Source organism: Lissotriton vulgaris, chromosome 1_1 (assembly GCF_964263255.1).
Source record: "Lissotriton vulgaris chromosome 1_1, aLisVul1.2, whole genome shotgun sequence".
NCBI classification, from domain to species: Eukaryota; Metazoa; Chordata; class Amphibia; order Caudata; family Salamandridae; genus Lissotriton; species Lissotriton vulgaris.
Window position 1 is genome coordinate 1,888,156,329 of NC_141685.1, and position 18,831 is coordinate 1,888,175,159.

General features: G+C 43.7%; 1 protein-coding gene across 4 annotated transcripts in view; it reads left to right on the forward strand.

Annotated features, from left to right (window-relative positions):
- Nucleotides 1–18,831, forward strand: part of CNTN1 (contactin 1) — a 1,059,655-nt gene that overhangs the window by 643,306 nt on the left and 397,518 nt on the right. For all 4 annotated transcript variants that reach the window (XM_086919467.1, XM_086919469.1, XM_086919468.1 and 1 more), the window contains one exon: nt 17,854–18,004. In XM_086919467.1, the coding sequence (XP_086775593.1) occupies nt 17,854–18,004 (151 nt within the window). The remainder of the gene's footprint in view (nt 1–17,853; nt 18,005–18,831) is intronic.

The window sequence follows — 18,831 nt, forward strand, 5'->3', positions numbered from 1 at the left end:
TTGCCACTGGAAGGTTTTTGGCTGCAAGATCTAAGGTTGCCCTGCCACACATTACACGGGAAGCTATTATCAGGGATTTGCTGAAGCCCAGCTGTGATTCACTTGATAATTTGTCCTACTACCCCCCCCCCCCGCCCGCCCCCCTCACCCCCTTTAATGCTCAACTTAGGTAGCAAGATCTTGAGAAGGGTAGGTTGATGGCATTTTTGCCAGAGCTGGGACACCCAAACCAGAGGGATTTGTGCCTGGCAGGTAACCTACCTGACTATAGAGAGAGTTTTGTATATGTGTTGTGCTGGGATTAGCAGTTGCTTCAATCGATATGGGAGATGTCTTTGACTTAAACACTTGGGTGTATCCTTTTTATGTCCTGGACTGCATGGGCTTTGGAAGAAGTTTATCATGTTGATCCAGCTCTTGCACTTGCAACCTACAGCGTGTTTCAAGACAGGTTCCTGGTCGATATGGAGATGAACTCATCAGAATTGCCCTCTGTTGCCATTATTACGTTTTAGCAATGGAGCACTTGGCATTCCATATAAGATGTATAGGTAAAACATGGTATATAAACATCCACTGTGACATTCTTACAGTATTGTTATATGTGGACAAAGGGCCCGATTCACAGAACTAACAAAACAAAATCCTAAACTTACTACTATTTACTCATTTTGGTATTCACAGAAGGCACTTACTCATTTTGGTATTCACAGAAGGCACTTACTCATCCATTAGTAAGTGCCTTCTGTGAATACCAAAATTAGTAAGTGCCTTCTGTGAACATCAAAATGTCGTAAGTTTAGGATTTTGTTTTAAGTTAGTTCTGTGAATCGGGCCCTACGTTCTTCTTTGCATGCACCACTCCCAGCTCGTCCTGGGGTGCATGATGGAACATTTTACCCCTAAAAGTCAATGTGAGTAAATCCCGCCTCTTCCCCTTCCGTCACTAATATGAGCACAGATTGAGCTCTATGTCAAACCTAGTTTTTGATAATGAACTCACGCCTTTCAGTATGATGTAGACGTTACGGGCAGTCAGAGGATGCCATGGGTGGTAACATTACTCGGGCCACCATTGCAGCTTGGTTTTTGATCGTTTTCTGGAAACATTGGCCAATATCGACGATAGGTAAGGTTGCCCTGTCAATAATAGTGCTCCGACCTCGACTCTTGTTCTTTTTTATTAATGTTCTCTGGATTCTTAAGCAGCAACTGTTGCAGGAACTCAATTCCCTGCTGCTAAACTTGCACTGGTAATGCTGGTGCAAGTAGTGTTGCACTGCTGAAACTACATTTACTGATCAAAGAAGGTAGCTTAAGCACACTCCCCTTTGCATCTTGTCACCTGTGGCACAGCTCCAGTGGGTGACACAATGGCTGCATTCAAGGGAGTGATGTGAGACTCCATAGATATTTAGAACACTGGTGCGACAACTGTGGCAAAAGGCCTATTTCAAAGTAGTAGGTTTGCAATTGTTCACTCTGCTGCCTACTAAGAATAGTTATGTGCTGTTAGACTAGATGTGTTCAGAAGTCTGGACATGGTAGATGCTCCTGAACTTCCTCCTGAACTGACGCGGAAGCAGGCTTCACTTACCTAATACCAAAATAATTACTCAATATGTTCACAAGGTTCCCTTTTTAACCCCTTCCGTGCGGCCGCGATTTTCCCCGTGTGCGGCCGCCGGCAGAACACGGGCGGGCCATGACGAACCCCAGCCGTCATCAGCACACGAGCACTGTAGTGCATGACGGCTGGGGTTCGTCGCCAGCATGGAAGGGGTTAAGACAAAGATGTGAAGTAGATGAAGCAGCCTTCTTTCACATGCTTTGGGCTTGTCTCTAAGGTCAGACCTTTTGGAGGCAGCAGACACTTCAGGTGAATTCTTTGATAGGTAGATGCAGTTTGTTTAATTTCAGGATGTGTCGGGTGGCCCTGATGCCCTGACCCAAAGCTGAGAGGTCCAACTGTAGATTTGTTGATTTGGCCTTTCTAATCGCGAAGATATGGATTGCTCTCCCTTTGGGCTCCAGGCATGATAAGATGGACAACTGAACACTACAACATAAACATAACATGTGTATTTGTAAAATGCTCATTCACCCAGAAGGGTATCTTGGCGCTGAATGTCAAATATTTATTGTTACCTAACTTAATGGTACTCATTTTATCGACTTCGGAAGAATGAATGGCTGAGAGGGCCCATCAGGATTTGAACCTGTGACCATGAGATCAAACTCAGGCCCCTTCAGTGGACGCAAGTGGGCAACAGCAGAAAATAAAGTACATATATCTCACTGCATAAGAAGGGGAATGTTTGAAGGTCACAATCTGGATCTTCTTGCGACCTGATCTATGCCCAGAATCCATTGAAAAGGGAAAAGCCAACGTGAACATCCAGATGTGTATAATGTTGTGTACCCTCTCCATACCTTAGCACAGCCGGGTTCCGTAGCCAAGTTTTTCCCCTGATCTCTACAATGGGATTAAGGAGCCCACGCCTTCTTCTCCCACCAAGTCCTGATGACTAACCATTCCTTGCATTGTATTTGATTATTGAAAAAATGCTGTTTTGGATTTTTTTTTATTACCTAGATTCACGATCTGAAGAATCTTCCGTTCGTTTATGGGTTGGGACAACTCATTGTTTATTTTCTTAATCCTTTTTTATATTCCGTACTTTAGAATCTCTATACGATGTTGATATGTGTACTGTTTAACAAAGCACATGTCGATTGCTGAATACATGAAAATGAATAAAAACACGTTTTAAAAATATATTGTTTGCCTGTCATACCTGCGGGGAATGAGATTTTGATATCAATTTATAATTATGATAAATTTAATAAAGAATCCCATTCATCTGTTTTGGACCGCTCGTATCTGTCATTGAGGAAAGGACCACCCCCGCATTGGTTAGACAAACCCCATTAACTGACGCCACTCTAAAGAACCACTTACAACTGATAAAGTTTTAAGAGTTTATATAAAGATTAATTTGGATACGATACAATCCACTCAGGATAAAATCTCAAAGTATACAAATTACAAAATCAGTTTCAATATCAGCCTCTTAAGCTTCGGTGTGAAGTGGTTCCTTCTGCGTCATCTGCAGTAAGATAAAAACAATCATCAAGTTAATCTGTCCCTACTCTATGCTATGTGTCAACCCTACTTCGCCAGTTTCTTCCCTAAAAGGTGTCAGTAGTTTGACTTCCAATGAAGTTCAAACTCTCTTTTAGCCTCTAAAGGAAATCTTAAGTTTCAGAAGCAGTACTCTATCTGCCTACCCATCCGTTCTCTCTAAGGGTCCTCGGCCTACTGCTCCCTTGCGCTCTGATGTCTTAGCGCATCTGCTCAAGGCATCTACCCTTGTCTTTGCTCTCGCCTTAGCCTAATGCTAATTGCTCTGCTCCTCCCTGATTGCTCTCTCCTCCCCGGGGTGCTGTCCCTAAAATACACAATCACCGTGTGGGTGGAACGCCCCTTGACGCCCACCACGGACTTCCCCCGATGATGTCAACTTCCTGCTTCTTCCATTGGTCCATTCCTTGCGTCGTTCGTTAAGTTGACCCTTCTCCTTTCGATGTCATCTTCATCATCCCATCGTCGACTTTTATTGACTCTTTCAGATCGCATATCATAGAAACTTAGACAAGGTCTTAACTTATCTGTACACTTCTTAACCTTCTAGATCATGTGAATGGTCTTGTCAAAACATAGTCCACCTCAACAAATGCCTCTCCTCACGTTCGAGCAACAAGTTCCGTCCGGCATTGTCACCTTAAATCTAACAAGTGCTAGACTTCTCGGCTCTCACGTCCACATCAAGCTATTTACGACTTTTACAAGCCCTCTAAATTACATTCATGTGACTATGCTCCTTCGAACTCTTGACCAGTTAGGTTACAAACACAAATGACCTAAACTCTTCCAACATTCCTCCAAAAACCCTCTACAGTATAACCTTTGGCATACATTTATATATTCGTACTTTTAAGAAAAGCCCTAGTTATACTTAAATACATTCCACCTCAATAATATGTAATATATAGAATACAACTACATAGAATATAACTTATGCATTCTCCTTGGTTACATTATCATGTACGTTCCCTACATTTCCCCACGTTACATTTCTCTACGTTTATGCTTTTCCACATTACAATTCTCGCCGCTTCTCCCTTTAAAGTTGTACACGTACACGAATTCTACTGTGCACGTTCTACATTTCATAAGCATCTCTACATTTCTACATCTACCCATCATATATACAGGCCTTCTAAATCTAATGCATTTTAACATGTGAATACATTTGTTTCCTATAACATGTTATCACATTTGTTGGCTTTTATGTTATAATTGTCAACTTTACATTACGATATACGTTTCATTCCTACGTCTATAACATATACGTCTAAATATGGTTACGATATACTTTGCATTCAAATTGCGCTCTCTCAGTTCCCCCCTTTGATGACTTTTAGGAGTCATCACTAAAAGCAATTTGAATACATCATTTATACCGAACTAGTTACATCAGTTCCTCTTTTTATCGATTCAAGTGTTCTCAGACTTTTATACTGTTGATCTTGTAGGACAGCTAGTCTTCTTTCTTGGTCTCTCATCGATCTTTGTAACTGATTCGACTTATACCACTTATACAGTTTTACTAATCCTAATAATGTAATTATGCAAATTAATACTATTAATACAGGCTTTAAAATATACCAAACTATACCTTTGCCTAGATTAGCAAACCAACTTCCAACCTTTCCCACTCCATTTCCTACTTTTTCCCAAACATTTATTTTTGATAAATCTTCAATTTCTTGATGAATCTGTGTAATGTTCTGTATGACTTTCTCAAGTGGTTTTGAATTATCAGGAATATAAGTACAACATTCCTGAACTTTCAAAGCTTTACAAACTCCGCCTTCTTTTGCTAATATCACATCTAAAGCAAGTCGATTCTGAAGAACCATTGCTCTGATCGATTGCATCTCACCTTCTACTAACATTAATGATCTCGCAGTACTAGCAGACAATCTATCCACGACTGTCGCTAACCTTCTAATCTTAACATCGTTAAGAATCAAACCTAACAATGGAAACATCGCTCCAAATACATCTCCTACTACTTCTGCATCTCCTACTTCCCTTTTCGTCCTCCTCGAAGCCTTTCCTTCTATAATCCCTAAATCCTTTGCATGATATATTTTGGGGAAGACAATTGCCAAGTAACACGAACCATACCAATTGTCAGGTAGTTTTACATAGGCATTTCTCCCACATACAAAATACACATTCGGAATAGCTTGCATTCCCTTCATAAAATCTTTCGTATAATACTCTAATTTAAAAGAGTGCTCGCAACTAACCTCACCTACAAATTCACTCTCGTAATACGTTTTGCTTCGAGCTAAACATAACTTTCCTTTCTGCGTTCTATCCAATGCTATTGGACCATTGCTACCTTTCTTTTTATGTGCCTTCTCTTCTTCTGTCCAGTCTATTTTCCATTGTCCTGACAATTTTAGAATCTTCTGCCGTCTGCATCGATCATCAACTTGTGCTATAAATCTTTTCTCTACTTCTGATACTTTGCAAGTCAGATTATTTCTACGTGCATATGATGTATCTAATGTGTCCCAAGGAAGAAAGAATTTGGCTAATCTATCCTCCTTTTTGTAGTAGTCCCACTTATTCATTTGTTTATAATTCGGAACTTCAGGCAGTACCGAATCATAATTTGAAAAGTAGTACTCAAATCCTTCTCTACCATAAAATATACTAAGCAGTAAACTACATGTTATCCCATAAGTCAATGGGAGATGGTGATATCTAATGCCTTCGTCTACAGAAGCCGGCAATTGCATACAAACGTAGCAATCTTTGGCCTCCATGGCATCAATATATTCATACAATAATTTGGCATATGCATTTGACCTAAAATTTCCCTGTGACTCGTCTATGTGTAATCTACGAGCTTCATCTGCAAGTAACGCCTTTTCACGTATTACATTGCTCTCCTCCTTCTTTCTCACAAGAGCAGGTTTCAAGGTCGTTACAATTTTCACATTCACTATTTCCTTATCATGCTCATATCCTATCAGGTAAGATATCGTTACTACTAAAATTATAAGGACTATCACTATTGCTATAAGTGTACCTACTATACATCTAGCTTTTCTGTTTGGGTTGCCGTTCTCCATGTTATCCAACAGCGTACCTCGTTTCTTTAGCAAAAGGTTTCCTGTTGCAGTCTTTAGTTGCTTATGTACTTTCTCAGTCTTTAAAGTGCTTTCTATCAACAGGTATCCTTTTCACAACAATGTCTTTTCTCTTCTTAGCAGCAGACAACCCTAGCCCTTCTCCGTCCTCTAAATGTAATCCCTAATTTTATTCTTCTTTCCACTCGGTGCTAGGTTATCTTCTTCTTTATAACATACGTACAAAAGTCTTTTATGCATCAACAATTATTCTCGGACCTGCAGCTTTCACAACAATTATTAATAGTTCAAAGCGAATAACCTTTTCTTCTTCTTCTGTCATTTGTTGACCAGCTGTTGGAAACTGTAATCTTTTTAGCACTAGATCTTGAATTTTACTCAAACGTGGGGGTATGGGAAGTGTGAAAGTCAGTAACCCCTCAGTCTCGAGTCCAGGTGCCAACATCCATATCTCCACTGCCACAAATGGATCGAGATCGATTACTTTCACGCTCTTCACTCTCCCAGATTTCTGTCCCCAATACATCTGCTAGATAAGTCCACTCTGGGGTGGCGTACCTTCTGCAGGGCACACGTACCCTTCTTGATCTTCGTGGACTCTCAATTCCTGAATCTGTCGTTTCTTCCTCCTGATCCGATTCTTCAGCGATAGGAGCAAGAGTTCTTTCGTTCTTTCCTTCCGAACTTGGCCTTTTCCTTCTCTCTGGCCAAATGGCTTCGTTGCTTTCCGTTTTTCCGCTCCTTGTTCCAGGACCCGTCTCTTGGTCACCCTCAGTTTGCTCGATATCTGTGTCGGACTCCCAATTACTTTCTTCTCCTGAGGCGACTTCAGTCCCACTCGTGTCCTGACCTTCGTCGTCCTGTTCCAACACAGTTTCAGCTTCTTCTATCACCTCCACAGCTTGGCTTTTCCCCTCTATGGCTTCTCCGCTTCCCGCCGGATTCTCATCCGAGAGAGGAGCTGTGTCTTCTGGAGGTGTTGGCACTCTTCGGGTGTGTGAGGCATGTATCCAGTTCGGCAGACCTCCACACTTCACTGCGGTATTTGTTACAAGTATGACTTGAAACGGTCCTCGCCAACGCACGTCTAAGCAGTTCTTCCTGACATGCTTCTTCACCAGGACCCAGTCTCCTGGACTCAGGTCATGGCACAAGTCTTGTACTGACGGAACCTCTGCAGCCTGGACCTGGAGGGACACAGAATTAACGGCATCAGATAGTCCCTTGCAGTAGTCCAAGATCAAATCGTCTGTGATGTTCACTAGCGCTGCAGTCGGAACCGATGGCAATCTCATGGCTCTCCCCATTAGCACTTCATGTGGAGAGAGGCCTGTTCTTCTATCAGGTGTGCTACGTATGCTCATAAGAACTACTGGAAGTGCGTCTGGCCAATTCAGGGATGTCGATGAACAGACTTTAGCCAGTCTGGACTTGATAGTACTGTTAATTTGCTCCACGATCCCTGAAGCTTCTGGTCGATAGCTGCAGTGTAACTTCTGATCAATATTCAAAGCTGAACACAGCATCTTCACCACTTCGCTATTAAAATGAGTTCCTCTGTCCGATTCCAAAGAGGATGGCACCCCAAACCTCGGTATCAACTCTCTAAGCAACAATTTTGCTACTGTAAGTGTATCGCACCTACGTGTAGGGTAAGCCTCAACCCATCTAGAAAATATGCAGACAATCACTAAAACGTATCTGAGTCTGTTGCATGGAGGCATTTCTATGAAGTCAATCTGCATCCTATTGAAAGGCCCCCCAGACCTTCCTATATGACTCAAGGTAACTGGTGTTCTCTTTCCCACATTTAGTTGCTGACAGATCGTACATCGCTGACACACTGCTTCTGCCGCTATTCTAAACTTAGGATTGAACCACGTTTGTCTGAATACTCTCACCATAGCATCTCTTCCTATGTGTGCTGATCCATGCAATTTCCTTGCCATTGGACTAATGAGTTCATTTGGTAAAACTGCCCTTCCGTCGGCAGAAACCCAAAAGTTCATCTCACTTTTCCCGCAACCTGCTGTTTCCCAGCTCTTTTTCTCCTCATCTGGTGCATTTTCCTGTACTGCTCTCAACTCATCCCATGTATCTACAGTATCCAATAACATAGTCAGTTCAGTTCTCTCCTGGACTCCCCCCACTTTCACATCCGTGTGAGAATATCCCTGCTCTGCGCAGTAACGCGCTACTTCATCTGCGTATCTGTTTCCTAGCGATACAAAATCAACATTTTTTGTATGTGCTACACATTTGACCACAGCTATGGCCATAGGTTTTTGCAAAGCTTCTAACAGAAGTTTCACGAATTCTCCATTCCTAATCGGAGAACCCGAGGAGGTCATATAACCTCTCTGAGACCACAACTGCCCGTAATCATGAACTACGCCGAAACCATACTGGCTATCGGTGTATATAGTGACTCGAAGTCTGTCGCCTGCTAGGCAAGCACGAGTCAAAGCCACAATTTCAGCTACCTGTGCGAAGTGTACTCCTTCCAGGCAAGCGGCTTCTATAACTCTGGTAATCGTGCATACTGCATAAGCTGCTCTCAGCTGACCGACATCGTTTCTTACGCATGAACCATCAACGAAGAAAATTTCGTCTGGGTCTGTCAATGGCTCATCTACGATATCAGGTCTCGGTTTGGTACATAGTTCAGTCACATCGAGGCAGTCATGCTCTGTACAATTTTCATCTTCCACTTCGTTCGGAAGTGGCATCAAAGTTGCAGGATTCAAGACAGAGCATCTCTTTAGGGTCACATTCTCGGCAGCCAGTATGACCTGCTCGTAGCGTGTGAGCCTGCTATTCGTCAGATGCTGAGTCTTAGTCCTGGTCATTAACAATTCTACAGAATGTGGTACATACACTTCTAACTGGTGACCCATAACTACGCTCTCAGATCGTTCAATGCTGACACCCGTTGCAGCTACGGATTTGAGACATCCGGGCAACGCTGCGGCTACTGGATCTAATGTAGCCGAAAAGTACGCCACTGGCCTGCGCGCATCTCCGTGGACCTGTGCTAATACCGCTAAAGCGCATCCCTCTCTCTCGCAGCAGTAAAGCAAAAAAGGTTTAGTGTAATCTGGCATTCCTAAAGCCGGGGCACGGCACAAGTCCTCCCTCAGCTGCAAAAATGCCATCAAACAATCTTTGTCCCATGGTACCGGATCACTTACTCCTTTGTGCGTCAGTTGTAATAACGGTTTAGCCTTCAGTGAAAAGTTTGCTATCCACTGTCGACAATAACCGACCATGCCTAGAAACATCCTGACTTCTCTCTGTGTCGTAGGCGCGTTCATTTTCATAATCGCCTCTATTCTGTCTGGAGACACCTTCCGCTTTCCCTTTTCAATCCTGTGGCCCAAGTATTGCACCTCAGTCTTACAATATTGCAATTTACCTGGAGACACCTTGTGTCCGTTCTCGGCCAAGTGATTTAACAAGGTGATGGTGTCTTCTCTGCAAGCTTCCTCAGTTTCTGACGCAACCAGGAGGTCGTCTATGTACTGGACCAGAACTGAGTTCTTGGGCAGTACTAGACTCTCAAGATTTCGTTTCAATAACTGATTAAAGATCGACGGGCTTTCGGTATACCCCTGAGGGATACGACACCATGTTAAGACGCGATCTTCCAGTTTGAAAGCGAAAAGATATTGGCTATCTTCATCTAAAGGAATCGAAAAGAAAGCCTGGCACAAGTCTATCACGGTGAACCATTCAGCTCGGAACGGTATTTGAAATAATATCACTGATGGATTCGGTACCACTGGACAACATGAGACAACAATATTATTAATCTTCCGAAGATCCTGTACTATTCTGTATTTTCCACTAGGTTTCTGCAAACCCATGATCGGGGAGTTACATGGACTACCCACGATCTCCTTCAGTATTCCCTGCTTAATCATGGATTCGATCACAGGCTTGATCCCTGCAATCGTCTCTGGCGTTAGCTTATACTGTGGTGTTCTTGGATACTCAGCATGGGGTCTTACCAAGATTTTTACCGGTTCTACTCCTTTAATCAATCCTATTTCTTCCCCAGTAAAATCCCATACCTCAGCTGAGACCTTCTCTCTCAAGTCTTGTGGAAGCTCCTCCACTGTCAAGGTAGGGTAAAGTTCCACACACTCTTTCGAGTTTACGACTTTAAAATCAGCGTCCTCATCATTGGTCTGCACTTCTACTCCTTCTGGTGTGCAATGTATCGTGCAATTTAGTTTGCACAGCAAATCTCTCCCTAGTAAGCACACAGGACTAGAATCGCAGATCACGAACTGATGTTCGTCACTGTAATTCCCTATTCTTACTGACACTGGTTCGGTCAAGGGATTTGTCATCCTTTTGTTCGCGACTCCTACCACCTGTACCGTTTCTCTTGATATTGGCAGACCCGGGACTACCACAGATCTTAACGTGGATCGGGTGGCCCCTGTATCCACCAAAAAGGTTGTAGGACATCCCGCTATTTCCGCCTCTACGTATGGTCCTCTCTGATCTACTTCCAAGGCGGCTCCTAGAGTACAATCTTCTTCCCTACTCGCCCGCTGCCCTGTAAGAGGATCAACGTAGTAGCATTCCTCTCCTCCTACAAACAATGGCATCTGTCTGTAGGTTTTCCCTCCATTTGAGATGCGAGGTGGTTGAGGAAACGGGGCTCGAGGAGTCTGAGTCCCCCCTTTGACAAACTTGCCCTTCGGGACTGTGGCTCCCTTAACCACGTTGTGCTGAACCTCTTCCTCCTCCTGTTCTAATTCCCCTGACTCAACATTGTAAGGACACTCGCGTCGCCAGTGTCCCACCTCATTACACTGATGGCATCTCGTCGTCTTTTTCAGTGTCGCGATATCCATTCTCGGTCTTGGTCTTTCTTCCTCATCTCTACTCTGATTATTCTGTTTCTTTGCCGGCGTTCCTGTTCCCTGCTGCCGCTGTTTATCCTTCCCAGCAGCTTGCATTTGCACTAGCATTAACTTTTCTTTAAGCTTCTTTGCCTTAGAGTCTATCTCGTCACTACAATACCTTGCGTATCTCAGAATCTCGTCTAAAGGTTTGTTTTGCTAACAGATCAGATGCTGCTGGATCATTAGGCATATTTCTGGTCTCAATCCGAGGACAAACTTTGAAACAAACTGTCCAATGTCCTTTGGATCCATCACATCTAACCCGCTGTACTGCTTGAATGCTTTCAGCAATCGCTCGTAAAACTCATGAACTGTCTCCTTCGGCTCCTGAGTAGTTCGATCTATCTTTACCCAGTCTATGTCTTGCACCGGCACTTTCTCTTTTAGCCATGTTATTACCCTTTCGTATTTCTCCATGACCCTTAGTGATGGACCATTCGTCCGAGCGTCTCTCGTTGGCTCACAAGTGGGCCATTCAACGCTAAGCTTGCATGCCGTCCACAAATCTCCGGGTACTACGATATCGAACAGTGTGTTCAAATCGATCCACAGTACCTTCGAGATCTTCACGAATCTTTCTACCTGCTTGTACCACTCAACAGGGTTATCCCTAAGCTTTGGGAAGGAATTGGTGAATGCCGCCAAATCTCCCCTACTCCAGGGCACATGAACGTAGCTTCCATTCGCGATTTCTCGCAAAGGGAAGGCTTCCATTCGCATCAAATCTGCGTCCTGGGACTTCTCAAGCACACTCCGTCTAACGGAGCCCTTCTTGGACCATCTTTCCTCCCATCTATCCAAATCTTTCCATATCCTGATACTTATGATCAATTCCCTTATGTGTACCTTCAGCGCGATCGTTCTACGGTCATCCAAATCCTGGTCCGTGCATGTTAGCCTATGGTTGCTCTGTAAAGCCTTAGTTCGTGACAGGTCTACCATGTACCTGTTTGCCAAATTAGATAAGTTCTCATGAGCTGACCTCGCTCTTCGCGTAATATCTTTGGATAGGAACAGTATCTCATCTGGTGTATACGAGGCTAATCTCTCTAATGACACTGTACCATCTATCAATTCATCCAGATCTGCCTTCAAACTCATTACGTCAAGTCGTTTTGCTTTTATTTCCGCTTTCAGCATCTCAGTTCTGTGTTCTTCTCTCATATCTCTCTCACCTCCACTATGCGCCCTACGCCTGAGCACAGGTGAGTTATGAGGAGCTCTGCTTCCTTCTCTTCGTTCCCACCCCTCGAGATCCCAAGCCTTTCCGTCTTTACGTGGGGTATGGTGGAATAATGCTCCATCCTCCAACCCTACATTCCGTCTTCTAGGCTCGGTTTCTCCAGCTATGAGATAGGATTCACCGTTCTGCTCTAACCCATCATAACTTGGCTGTTGTCTGGTGTCGCTTAATAATATGAAAGGCCCTCGCCGGTCTTCCGTGTTCCCGTGATCTCTTCCGTGATCACCGGATGGATGGCGAGACGTTTCGCGACTCCCTATGTTTTCATGACTCCGACCGCTATCACCAGATGCATGTCGAGACGCTTCGCGACTCTCCATGTTTCCGTGACTCCAATGTCCCAATTCCTCACCCGGGGCATGGTGTGTGCACCTAAAGGTATTCCGGTACTCCTGTGTCCTACGTTCCCCTTCACTGAAGGTGACGCGAGGCACTTCGCCACACCCTGTACTTCTATCTTCGCGCATTAGCCTATTGCTGTTATCAGTAGGACAAATGTCTCTTCTGCTTTCTTGACTTCCTCTCTCCCACTCGGGGCTGCTTTCACCCGCTCCACAATGAGAGAGAATCTTGTTATCCTGCTCTCTCCACTCGGATCCCGTTTCTAAACTTCTATTCCGCGCTTCTTCGGCAGCGTCCCATTCTCTCAGGTATTCCCTTAATTCCTTATGGGTTTTCGGTTTAGGACCCCTCAAATCCATTGACCCTCTTCGGCCCCGCTGTTCTACTCTGGGACCCGTTGCAGAATCTAATGGGGTACTCCGACTTATTGGTGCTCGTATTTGCCTGTGGGTATTCATTGTGGCATTCCTATTCTCTGCTCCTTCACTGTCCCATCGTGCCTGTTCATCCTGCTGGACCCCTTCCGGGTTGTAGATTGACACAATAGGGCCTATGGTGACCGGGACCTGTAAAGCGTCCGGCATTTGGTACGACCTAGCGCTTTGCGTCTCTGGAGCCTTCTGGACCACAAATCTTCCCACTACTCTCTGTTCCGAACTAATTTGGAGTATCTCCTCAGCCTTGGTAGTGTCCCACTCTGTTACTGGGATCGACTTATATTCCCCAAACCTAGTTCCGTCTGTTTGCGGTAATATGGGACTCGCAAGTTCCCCACTGTATGGAGGTGGTCTGTCTGTCAATAGCCTCTCTATCAGATCCTCCTCCGACTCGCTTTCCTCATCTTCCTGTTCTAGAGGTTTCCTTTCTCTCGTAACTTCCAACATCGGGTACAGTTTATCTGCTTCTATCTTCTGCACCCTCCATTTCTTAGCTTCATCGTCCCATTTAGCTTCCTGCACCGCCTTTACCGATCTTCTCACTCTTTCTTGGCGCCTCTTTACGCCCCTTTCGTGTGCTGTTCTAAGCCACACACCAAGAGCTTCAAATTGTGTTGGCCTCGGTAGAGGTCTCATTGAAAGCATCGTCGCCTTCAGTTGATTCAACACTTCTAATTTAAACGTTCCAAATCTTGGAAACGCCAGTTCTTTTTGCCCTTCAGTTAGCCTGTGCCACTCGGAAATCCATAATATCGAGTGTAAGCCTACATTGACTGCCATATGATATGCTGGTGTGCCTTCTGGTGGAGCTTCTTCTCCGGCATATAAATTTCTCCTTTTCTTTTTAAAGATTTTTCCTAAACCCTTAAAACACTTCATTTTGATAATTTACAATATTTCTTACTTATTTGGGTCTTGATAACAACCACCAATCCCTGTGCGACTCTCGCTAATCCCTATCTCAGCACAGTTCTATGTTAACCGACCAATCTCAGCGCCGCTTTACGCTGACGTCACTTGTCCCTTCAGCAGCTTCCCTCGTTTCTCAGCTCGTTTCACGATCTCACATGCGTTTTCATTCATACATCGAAAAATGACTACTTCCGTCCAAGCGATCACTTTTCTCTGACTGTACGGCCACAGTCTAACTGTAATTGCTACCTCAACTGGCACAGCGTCTTTCCTCTTACGGTCGGACACTTGCCTCAACTGATAGGTTACTTACACACAGTAAACGTACGACCAGCGTCCGTTACTCATTCACTCACACATACGCTCCCCCTATCATCGGTCTGTCGGGAAATCAATGGTACCTCATGACCCCCTTTCAACGGTAGACAAATTACTCTGGGTGTTCGATACACCCGAACCACTTAAGTCCTCTGGACATAAGATTTTATCCGGTTGCGCGCGCTCACAACCTTCCCCCAATCACACTACAGGCATTCAACTCCGCTTGACATCACAACACAGGAACAACATAAAACACCGCAATCTTACAACGCATGACCCTTATACTCACTCTCGACCGATTCTGCTGCTTTTCTCTCGACGCACCATCAGCACCGTCTTCGGCTGCGATTCTTCTTCTGGTCGACGATGACTAGGGACCTTGGGGTAAACTAACCTGGCCTAGGTCGTCTTCCTCAAGAAGATAACCATCATTACTCTGCTACCAACTGCGGGGAATGAGATTTTGATATCAATTTATAATTATGATAAATTTAATAAAGAATCCCATTCATCTGTTTTGGACCGCTCGTATCTGTCATTGAGGAAAGGACCACCCCCGCATTGGTTAGACAAACCCCATTAACTGACGCCACTCTAAAGAACCACTTACAACTGATAAAGTTTTAAGAGTTTATATAAAGATTAATTTGGATACGATACAATCCACTCAGGATAAAATCTCAAAGTATACAAATTACAAAATCAGTTTCAATATCAGCCTCTTAAGCTTCGGTGTGAAGTGGTTCCTTCTGCGTCATCTGCAGTAAGATAAAAACAATCATCAAGTTAATCTGTCCCTACTCTATGCTATGTGTCAACCCTACTTCGCCAGTTTCTTCCCTAAAAGGTGTCAGTAGTTTGACTTCCAATGAAGTTCAAACTCTCTTTTAGCCTCTAAAGGAAATCTTAAGTTTCAGAAGCAGTACTCTATCTGCCTACCCATCCGTTCTCTCTAAGGGTCCTCGGCCTACTGCTCCCTTGCGCTCTGATGTCTTAGCGCATCTGCTCAAGGCATCTACCCTTGTCTTTGCTCTCGCCTTAGCCTAATGCTAATTGCTCTGCTCCTCCCTGATTGCTCTCTCCTCCCCGGGGTGCTGTCCCTAAAATACACAATCACCGTGTGGGTGGAACGCCCCTTGACGCCCACCACGGACTTCCCCCGATGATGTCAACTTCCTGCTTCTTCCATTGGTCCATTCCTTGCGTCGTTCGTTAAGTTGACCCTTCTCCTTTCGATGTCATCTTCATCATCCCATCGTCGACTTTTATTGACTCTTTCAGATCGCATATCATAGAAACTTAGACAAGGTCTTAACTTATCTGTACACTTCTTAACCTTCTAGATCATGTGAATGGTCTTGTCAAAACATAGTCCACCTCAACAAATGCCTCTCCTCACGTTCGAGCAACAAGTTCCGTCCGGCATTGTCACCTTAAATCTAACAAGTGCTAGACTTCTCGGCTCTCACGTCCACATCAAGCTATTTACGACTTTTACAAGCCCTCTAAATTACATTCATGTGACTATGCTCCTTCGAACTCTTGACCAGTTAGGTTACAAACACAAATGACCTAAACTCTTCCAACATTCCTCCAAAAACCCTCTACAGTATAACCTTTGGCATACATTTATATATTCGTACTTTTAAGAAAAGCCCTAGTTATACTTAAATACATTCCACCTCAATAATATGTAATATATAGAATACAACTACATAGAATATAACTTATGCATTCTCCTTGGTTACATTATCATGTACGTTCCCTACATTTCCCCACGTTACATTTCTCTACGTTTATGCTTTTCCACATTACAATTCTCGCCGCTTCTCCCTTTAAAGTTGTACACGTACACGAATTCTACTGTGCACGTTCTACATTTCATAAGCATCTCTACATTTCTACATCTACCCATCATATATACAGGCCTTCTAAATCTAATGCATTTTAACATGTGAATACATTTGTTTCCTATAACATGTTATCACATTCGTTGGCTTTTATGTTATAATTGTCAACTTTACATTACGATATACGTTTCATTCCTACGTCTATAACATATACGTCTAAATATGGTTACGATATACTTTGCATTCAAATTGCGCTCTCTCATACCTGTCTTCTTTAATGGTCTTGTTAAAGAGTTTTACATTTCCAAACACCTCTTCATCTGCCAGCAACTGCTGTACCTCGTATGCAGTTCGATTCAGATGGCGTAAATCAATCTGTGGTGTGGTTTTGCAGACTCGTTTAAAATCTTTGTTCTGTGTCCCTGCCTTGTGAGCACAGTGGCCTGGATCCGGTGGCTGGACACCACTGTTTTCCTTCATTGTGCCAATTGCAGGCTGTCGTGGGAGATCACTGTGTTTTATGTCACTTTTTCCACGTCTTTTATGTGCAAGTAACACGCATGGGCAAAGGCTGCACGTTTAACACCTAATATTGTCATATGGCAAGGTTATTTGATATGTCAGGACACTCACCAAATTCTGGCTTTGGGCCTAGGCTATAGCGACTACAACATACGTTAAAACTTAGATATAAGCACATTTCTCTAAGGGGGTAAATGGTTTAGTGCGAGGCGTGATTGTTTGGCCTTCTGCATAAGCCATTGTTAGGAACGGAAAAATCTTTTTTGTTGCTATCTGTAGCAGCGTTTACATAATAATGATAGTTTTGTGATTTCATAATTGCATGTTCGCGGTGTAGCCTTTCCTCAGGTATCATCAATGAGCCGATCTCTTTATAAATGAATCTGTCCTGGGAGGGCCAAGAAGGGAGAGCTGCATAAAACTGCAAACCAGGGGCCTTATTTTTGAAGGCCTTGCGCCACCGGTGCGTCACTTTTTCCCATTTTAAAAGTGACGCACCGGTGGCGCAAGGCCTTCATAAATAAGGCCCCAGGCCTGCACTTTCGACCTTTGTGTCCCACGGCATGCACGTACGTCACGCCAAGGAAGCTAAAATGCGCAGTCGAAGAGGTTCAATATTTAGGGGCCACCTTGTTACGGAGGTTCACCTATGCCCAGGAGAGACACTCAGCCACTGAGAAGAGGATGTGGGTGCCATGCTTGGACAGTGGAGAGCATGTTGCAGTAAGGCATCAGTCATTGCAGCTTGCACCCCTTGCAGCACCTGTCTGTCTCCTTCTCTGTGCCTACTTGGGTATAGGCCCTGGCAGTGTTGCAATCCTTGGCGTCAGTCGTCACAACAAGCCTCTAAACAGGATCCCCATAAAACTCCCTCAACACTGCCTACGCGTGTACTTCCAGAGGAGCTCTTTCAGAGCTCCAGCTGCAGTGAAGGCCGTCATTCTTCCTCATTTGTGTTGAGAGTACCCTTTAGCCACTATTTTCAGTTTATACAATATGCCAGGCGAGGATGTATATTACAGTGACATTATAAGGCTTAAGACATAACTACCATTTCTCTTTTTTCCTCATAGCACTTCCCCCAAATTTTGAACTAAACCCTATGAAGAAAAGAATTTTAGCAGCGAAAGGAGGGCGTGTGATAATCGAATGTAAACCGAAAGCTGCTCCAAAACCGAAAATCTCATGGAGCAAAGGAACAGAGCTGCTTACAAATAACAGTCGGTGAGTGATGAGAAATGGAAGCTACTGCCATACTGAAAATACCATTTGCATATGATTTTATTTTTTTAGAAAGAGCGACTTGAATTGTTCTGTGTAAAAAGGCATGCTCCTGAGATCACAATTATCTAGTAATAAGCAAACATTTTCTTTAGATTTTATTTTCTTTTTTCTGTGACTAACTGAAATTGCTTATTAGTGCTTTTCGTTTAAATGTCTTAATGGCATACTCAAGGAAAATGCATACTCAATATTAACCAAAGGAGAGTGCTACTCAAATTAATATTGGCACTTGGATGTAGGCAGAGTGGCCCCAGGAAGTCACTGTAATTATAGATGTCACTTCTTCTGACAGCTCGAGTTCGGTCAATTACATACAGTGAATGTAATGGTTGAGGAGAGTTTCTTTCAGTTCTATTTGCGGTAGAAGCAGAAATGTTACTTTTAGAAGAAGAGGAAGGAGTCAACCAATTGGACCAATTCAGTCAGGCGCTATTTGGAAATAAAGGGGAATGACAACAGACTTAGAAGGATATAATACTTCATACAACAATATTTACTGGACTGCTCGAAAAGCAAAAAATAAGCTGTCTGTACAACAAACATAACTGTCTGTTATGGAAGACAGGGCATTTGGGGTGTGCCAGTGCAGAGTAGCGGCCAATGGCATGCACCAGGAAAAAGTGAGGACAACTAACTAAGAAAGAGAAACAGGAGAGAGAAGAAAAGGCAGCTCTAATGTCCACGAACAGGGAAAGTAAGCAATAACAGACAAACAGACTGGGTTACCACTAGGGATGTATACAGGTAAACTCAGAACTTCCCACAGA